The sequence below is a fragment of the Bufo bufo genome, chromosome 3, assembly GCF_905171765.1.
Source record: "Bufo bufo chromosome 3, aBufBuf1.1, whole genome shotgun sequence".
Lineage (NCBI taxonomy): Eukaryota > Metazoa > Chordata > Amphibia > Anura > Bufonidae > Bufo > Bufo bufo.
Genome location: NC_053391.1, coordinates 553,968,055 through 553,975,790, shown reverse-complemented (window position 1 = coordinate 553,975,790; position 7,736 = coordinate 553,968,055). Strand labels below are relative to the sequence as shown.

General features: G+C 43.4%; 1 protein-coding gene across 4 annotated transcripts in view; it reads right to left on the bottom strand.

Annotated features, from left to right (window-relative positions):
• Positions 1-294: 294 nt before the first annotated feature.
• RB1 (RB transcriptional corepressor 1) overlaps positions 295-7,736 on the bottom strand; it is a 350,867-nt gene continuing 343,425 nt past the window's right edge. For all 4 annotated transcript variants that reach the window (XM_040425458.1, XM_040425460.1, XM_040425459.1 and 1 more), the window contains exon 27: positions 295-2,392. In XM_040425458.1, the coding sequence (XP_040281392.1) occupies positions 2,307-2,392 (86 nt within the window). In that variant the 3' untranslated portion in view covers positions 295-2,306. The remainder of the gene's footprint in view (positions 2,393-7,736) is intronic.

Below are 7,736 nucleotides of genomic sequence, written 5' to 3'. Positions count from 1 at the left end.
TTTAAGGCCACGTTAAAAGAAAGCGCTACTAAAGCCTAATTTGCGTGAATTCAATAGGCTTTCAGAAGAAAACTATCACTCATTTTAGGGGACCAATATATAGGAAAATGTTTGAGCTTGCACTGAAATCACAATTGGGCAGAAGAATGCAAGGGGTCATGTGGCTAAATTATTAAAGGGGTATTCCGGTTTTGACAAGTTATCCCCTATCCATGGTGTAGGAGGATAACTATTAGATCAGTGGGGGTTCTAGCGCTGGGACCCACAATGATAATGAGAACGGAGACCCTGTACCCATTAAGCCCCCCCACCCCAAAATCAACAGAGCAGCAGGTGGAGCATGCACACTGCCACACCATTCATCTCTAAGGAAGTTCCAAAGACCGCCGAGTACAGCACTCAGTTATTTCCAGAACTCCCATAGAGATGAATGGAGCGACAGTGTGCATTCTCAACCTGCTGCTCCGTTCATTTCAGGGGTATGAGGTGCCTCCATTCTCGTGATTGGTGGGGATATTTAGCGGTAGGATCTCCACTGGTCTAATAGTTATCCTCCTATACTGTGTATAGGAGATAAATTGTCACAACTGGAATACCCCTTTAAGTGTCTTTTAGACTGCAACCATATTGTTAAGTAAACTAATCTTTATGGTTATACACAGACTGATTACATGGCACCATCCAGACATGGAACCGTTATCTTATACAGAATGAACAGCATTTCTGTTTTGAATAGGAAAACATATGTCCAAGGCCGCTTCTTTCAAATTTGTATTTAAAAAAAAACCATATGGTCTCAATGGTATTATCAAAGCGTGCATCCACATTTTCAAACAGTACGTACGGTTTCATTTTTTGTTCTTTTTAAACATAGTTTCCTTCTTTACCTGAGATAATAGGAAGGGAGAAGGAAGTCATAATTAAAAACTCCATCAGTGCCGTTTGCATGTATATGAATAGGAAAATCCAGTTTCCTTATTTCTGAGATTTAAACTTGAGATATTAGTAGATAAAGAGTGAAGCGCAATGCTCCATAAAGAACCTGGCACCTAAATGTACAGCAGAGCACAAGATGGAGCTGCAGTCACACAGTGAATGTGCAGGGGGTTCACCTAGGATATCAGTGGTAACCAGTTGTCTTCAGTAGTAGGAATTAGCGAGTGACCATCAGGCTCAAGTGAAAACGTGAACAACATTTAAATAAAATTCAAGTAAGATACGATTGAAATAAATAGTGCACTCTACAGTCCTACTTTAGAAGGGGTAAGGACACCTTTCCGTATAACCATTCATACGTGGGGCTTCAGGCTTAAAGGGGCCATCCCACGAAAAGTAATACTATGCAATGAATTAGGCACTGCAAATGATTATTGTAATATATGTATATTATATGAACATTTTCCTCTTTGGTAGCTCCCCCTAATGTTTATTCTTTTGGACCACCTTCTCCTGTATTCAGTGGTGGACTGACATGCTCCGTAGCTTCTCTGCGCTCTTTCTCCTCTCACCTTTTCTTCATTTGTCCCTACGTGTAAATTCACAGAAATATATAGCTATAGCCATCTCTATACAGTGGAGAAGCTAATTGGGGGAGGAGATTACATACCATATATACCTCTGGGGCTATATGTGAGAGTATTTTCTTTGCAGGTGAGGAAGGGGTTAATGAGCAAATTGCAATGCATCCTGATACAGGTGCTTGATTAGCTGCTACCCACCCAAAAAGGGAAGACCTCTAGATATGCGAGTAAGGGCTCATTCACATGACCGTATGTATTTTGCGGTCCGCAAAAAATACGGATGACGTCCGCGTGCATTCCGTATTTTGCGGAATGGAACAGCTGGCCCCTGGTAGAACAGTTCCATCCTAGTGTGTAATGTGGACAATAAGAGGACATGTTCTATTTTTTTTGCAGAACGGACATATGGAAACTTAATGCACACTGAGTAATTTACTTCTTTTTTTTTTTTTGCGGACCCATTGAAATGAGTGGTTTCGCATACAGTCCGCAAAACACAGAAATAAAATACGTGTTTTGCGGACTGTGCATGAGGCCTAAAAACTAGTTTTGATTTGTGGGATAACCCCTTTAAGGAGTTCTAATATTCTGGTTGTGTCGGGGCAGGTTGTAGACGTGTCCAGAGGAATGTAGGTTACCACCATCCTATAAACTACTTCTGAAAACTGTAATAGTCAAGTAATAGTTTAAAAAAGAGGTATTAACATGTAGAATGACGTTTCCAGAAAGAAAATAATGAGCTGGAGTACATTAGTAAGCGTAATGGGGTTTGAAGATTATTTCCCACTAGTCTTCCTTCTTTATAGAATCTTCTGTTGTTGAGTCTGAGAACTCCTCTGACTTTTGCCTCTGTATTCTTGTCCTTGTAGATTCTATTAAAAAAAGACAAAATTTATCTAATTAGCAATTTGAAGATGGGAAGTTCAGCATTATTCTTAGGAATTTACCTAAAATGTATACAAGCTACATTATTCTGAAAAAGCTTTAGGCAGGTGTGGGAAAAAAATGCTGCAAAGTAGGAATGGTTTCCAAAAAATAGTGTCCTCAGGCAGGGTGCTGAATCTCCTTAAAAAGAGCAGTCCTCTATGAAGACCTACTGGAAGTAGTCCATAGTGTGAAGAAATCTTCAAAAGTTCTGTGGCTGTGCCCAGCATGTCCATATGTTTATATGGCTTATGACTCCACGCCAGAAATGAGAACAATGTAATATACTTATGTACAGCCTAAACATGGGAGATTTGCTTGCATGACAAGATGACGGGCAGAGATATTCTGCTTGGGCAATTAACACGTAGTTATGACAGTCATGCAGGAAACAAACGGAAAAAAAAAACCACCTCAGATTGAGAAATTGCCTTTCAAGATTTCTATAGTCTCCTTTCAGTTCTTGTTTTCTATTATTTTATGCCTCTACAGGCGACTTCCTGGCCAATGACTCATGAACTGCTCAGGAAAGTTTCTATTTTATGACTTTTATAGTGCAAACACTATAAAGTAAAACCCCTGGTCACCCTGTAGTAGTAACGTGTTATGTTCCATGGCCATGAGCCAGACATGGGAGCCTAGAGGTCCAAATTTACATATAACCCACATTTTATGATACTCCTATCACACTTATATTACTCTGAATAATAAATACATTGAAAAGACATTCATTATTCACATACCGTATAACTACCAGGCCTGGCAATATAAACCGGTGACAAAATGTATGATATACAGTCATCTAATGTATTATTTCCAAAAGACAACAGTTTTGCTGCAAGAATCATTTAATATGAAAACTAGTTACAATATGTGTAATAAGTGAAAACCAGTGGCATTTCTCTCTTAAGTCATTACAATATTAGAACCCAATCATAAGTTTATTGGGGGAAACTGTACAACTGAAAGCAGGCTCTAGGACTCTGTTGGATCGCCTCTAGCCTGGATGCAAGATGAGATACGGCTGGGCATGGAGGCATACAGGTTCTGTACGGTAGGTATCCTGTAGCACATTTGACCATGGGTGTTGCAGCTGGCCCTGTAGATCCAGAACGCTCATAAGTTGCTGAAGCTGGCGTCCCAGCAACGTAACCGGCAGGCCAAAGTAGTGCTGCAATCTGGCTGAGCCATTTCTGGGAAAGATTTGCAGTGTGTGGGTGAGCATTATCCTGCTAAAAAATGCCAGTTGGAAGCTTTGGCATGAGAAGACACACGTGGCAGCAGGATGTCCTGCACATATCTGTGAGCTGTCGTATATGATGGCTCCTCTGATCATCATATCAGAGGTTAGGGCAGTGTCGTTTTTACAGCAAAGGCAGAATTCAAGTGCCTTCATACTCTAAACTCAACCATAGAATCCCAAACAGAACCTAGATTCGTCACTAAAGGCAATACAGTTCCAATCGGTAGCAGTCCAGTTTTCTCATTCACGACAACTGCAAATGAAAGGGGCTGTCAATCAGGCTCGGACTGGCCCATCAGGGAGCCGGGGAAATCCTCAGTGGGCCCCAAACCAGCAAGTGAGCTTCCTTGCTTTGAAGCGGTCTGTGATAAGCTCCGCCCACTGTACACAGTCAGATGCATGCTGCCTGCGATTCATCCTAAATGAGAAGGAAAGGCTCCATACCGGCGCTGTTTCATGGGAACTGACAAGTTTTTGTGTAATCAGCACTCCTGGTCAGTAAGGCTGTGATCACATTTCAGTTATTTGGTCAGTTATTTCCATCAGTTAATGTGAGCCAAAACCAGGTGCGGGTCAGAAACACAGAATAGGTGCAAATGAAATTATACCTGATATCTGAGTAGGTTTCACTACTGGTTTTGGCTCACAATAACGGATTGAAAATAACTGACCAAATAACTGAAGTGTAAATTCAGCCCAAGGACGTTTCCACATGATCTGATTTTCATAAAATCACGCCCAAAAATACAGCATTTTGCCGCACTTTTATGTAAATTAGATAATTTACTCTGACCAGGAGTGCTGATTAATCTAAAACTTGTCAGTCATTAGCACTGCTAGAAGAACTGCTGCCTGTGTGATCAGTCTGGAGCCCATCCCTGCCGCTGCGAGGGGGAGGAATCTGGCTCAGGACCTGGGGACACAACTAGCAATACAGAGGGCCATGAAGTGAGGAAGGAATCTACATGTATTGTAATTGGTCTAAAAGAGTGCCTGCATGTATGACCGTGTGTGTATGTAAGAGTGCCTGCATGTATGACCGTGTGTGTATGTAAGAGTGCCTGCATGTATGACCGTGTGTGTATGTAAGAGTGCCTGCATGTATGACCGTGTGTGTATGTAAGGGCTCTTTCACACCTGCGTTATTGTCTTCCGGCATAGAGTTCCGTCGTCGGGGCTCTATGCCGGAAGAATCCTGATCAGGATTATCTTAATGCATTCTGAATGGAGAGTAATCCGTTCAGGATGCATCAGGATGTCTTCAGTTCCGGTACGGAACGTTTGTTGGCCGGAGAAAATACCGCAGCATGCTGCGCTTTTTGCTCCGGCCAAAAATCCGGAACACTTGCCGCAAGGCCGGATCCGGAATTAATGCCCATTGGAAGGCATTGATCCGGATCCGGCCTTAAGCTAAACGTCGTTTCGGCGCATTGCCGGAGCCGACATTTAGCTTTTTCAGAGTGGTTACCATGGCTGCCGGGACGCTAAAGTCCTGACAGCCATGGTAAAGTGGAGCGGGGGAGCAGTATACTTACCGTCCGTGCGGCTCCCCGGGCGCTCCAGAGTGACGTCAGGGCGCCCCAAGCGCATGGATCACGTGATCGCATGGATCACGTCATCCATGCGCATGGGGCGCTCTGACGTCATTCTGGAGCGCCCCGGGAGCCGCACGGACTGTAAGTATACCGCTCCCCGCTCCTACTATGGCAACCAGGACTTTAATAGCGTCCTGGGTGCCATAGTAACACTGAAAGCATTTGGAAGACGGTTCGGTCTTCAAATGCTTTCAGTACACTTGCGTTTTTCCGGATCCGGCAGGCACCTCCGGCAACGGAAGTGCATGCCGGATCCCAACAACGCAAGTGTGAAAGAGGCCTAAGAGTGCCTGCATGTATGACAGCGTGTGTATGTAAGAGTGCCTGCATGTATGACAGCGTGTGTATGTAAGAGTGCCTGCATGTATGACAGCGTGTGTATGTAAGAGTGCCTGCATGTATGACAGCGTGTGTATGTAAGAGTGCCTGCATGTATGACAGCGTGTGTATGTAAGAGTGCCTGCATGTATGACAGCGTGTGTATGTAAGAGTGCCTGCATGTATGACAGCGTGTGTATGTAAGAGTGCCTGCATGTATGACAGCGTGTGTATGTAAGAGTGCCTGCATGTATGACAGCGTGTGTATGTAAGAGTGCCTGCATGTATGACAGCGTGTGTATGTAAGAGTGCCTGCATGTATGACAGCGTGTGTATGTAAGAGTGCCTGCATGTATGACAGTGTGTGTATGTAAGAGTACATGCATGTATGACAGTGTGTGTATGTAAGAATGCCTGCATGTATGACAGTGTGTGTATGTAAGAGTGCCTGCATGTATGACAGTGTGTATAAGTTAAGAATACATGCATGTATGAAAGTGTGTGTATGTAAGAGTGCCTGCATGAAGAACAGTATATGTGTTGAGCTGGTACTACAAGGTGGCTGTGGCTGCAACACACTTTGTGCAGTCAAAGACTGCAGCAAAGCTATACTTCATCGCAACTAGTAAAAGGAAATGCGGTCATGAACAGTCACACAAAATCCAACCTACTGTATTTCTTGCGACTTTCTGATTGTGATTGTAAGAAACGTACAGGTCGCACCTATATGACACCTTTCATATCACTGCAATGTACAAGTGTGCCGCTGTGATCCTTAGTTGCACGGCACATTGCCGCAAAAATCATGGTGCAGCCTTAAAGAAGTTATCCATTTTTTTTTTTATGTCATATTCCAACCTTGATTAGAGTAACAACTTTTTCATTGGCACTTATTAAATATTGCTTACTGGGCCAGCGCTCCTTGGTCTTCTGGGATCATGTGCCGGACATTGTACATGTGATCTTAGCCTAGTTACAACCCACAGAGCATGTGAAAGATTGTGCATACAACAAAACAGATACAGTCACGTGCAGAAGGCATAAAAGAATACCAGCATTTATGGAAGTGTGCGTGTAAGAGAGTGCCGGATTGTGTAGAAGTGCATGTATCTATACACACAGCTTGGTTCTGTTACTGTATCTATACACACAGCTTGGTTCTGTTACTGTATCTATGCACGCAGCTTGGTTCTGTTACTGTATCTATGCACGCAGCTTGGTTCTGTTACAGTATCTATACACACAGCTTGGTTCTGTTACTGTATCTATGCACGCAGCTTGGTTCTGTTACTGTATCTATGCACGCAGCTTGGTTCTGTTACTGTATCTATACACACAGCTTGGTTCTGTTACTGTATCTATGCACGCAGCTTGGTTCTGTTACTGTATCTATGCACGCAGCTTGGTTCTGTTACTGTATCTATACACGCAGCTTGGTTCTGTTACTGTATCTATGCACGCAGCTTGGTTCTGTTACTGTATCTATGCACGCAGCTTGGTTCTGTTACTGTTTCTATGCACGCAGCTTGGTTCTGTTACTGTATCTATGCACGTAGCGTGGTTCTGTTACTATATCTGTGCAGGTAGCATGGTTCTGCTGCTGTATCTATGCATAGAGCTTGGTTCTGTTACCTTAACTAAGTACAGAGCTTGGTATTGTTATGGTATCTAAGTACTGAGCTTGAAAGGGGTGCCCAAGTTCAAATTTTTAAGGCCAAACTACAGGGAGGCTGTTAAAATAAAAACAGTCACTTTTACTGGTGGGCCCTTGGCACCCCCAGTCCGACACTGCTCTCAACGGGACATGTAATGGATGCCATAACACGAAATGTCACTCCTGTTAAGCACCCGGAAATGGTCCGGGCAGAGACAGGGATGTATAATGAAGATGTCTCCTGTGTCTGGATGGTGGACAATGAAACTGTGGGAATTGCTCGTACTTGTCGGTGGATCAAACTATTCTCTCTACTGATGATCTGTTTACGTCGTCTGGAGCAGTGTGTTCATACCCTTATGTAACAACTGCTCCAAACACCTCCTAACATCTAGGTCAGGACGTCCTAGATAACAGGCAATTTGTTAAAACAAGGATTCTGCTTCTTTCAGTCCAATTATGTGCCCCCTCACAAAGTCTGT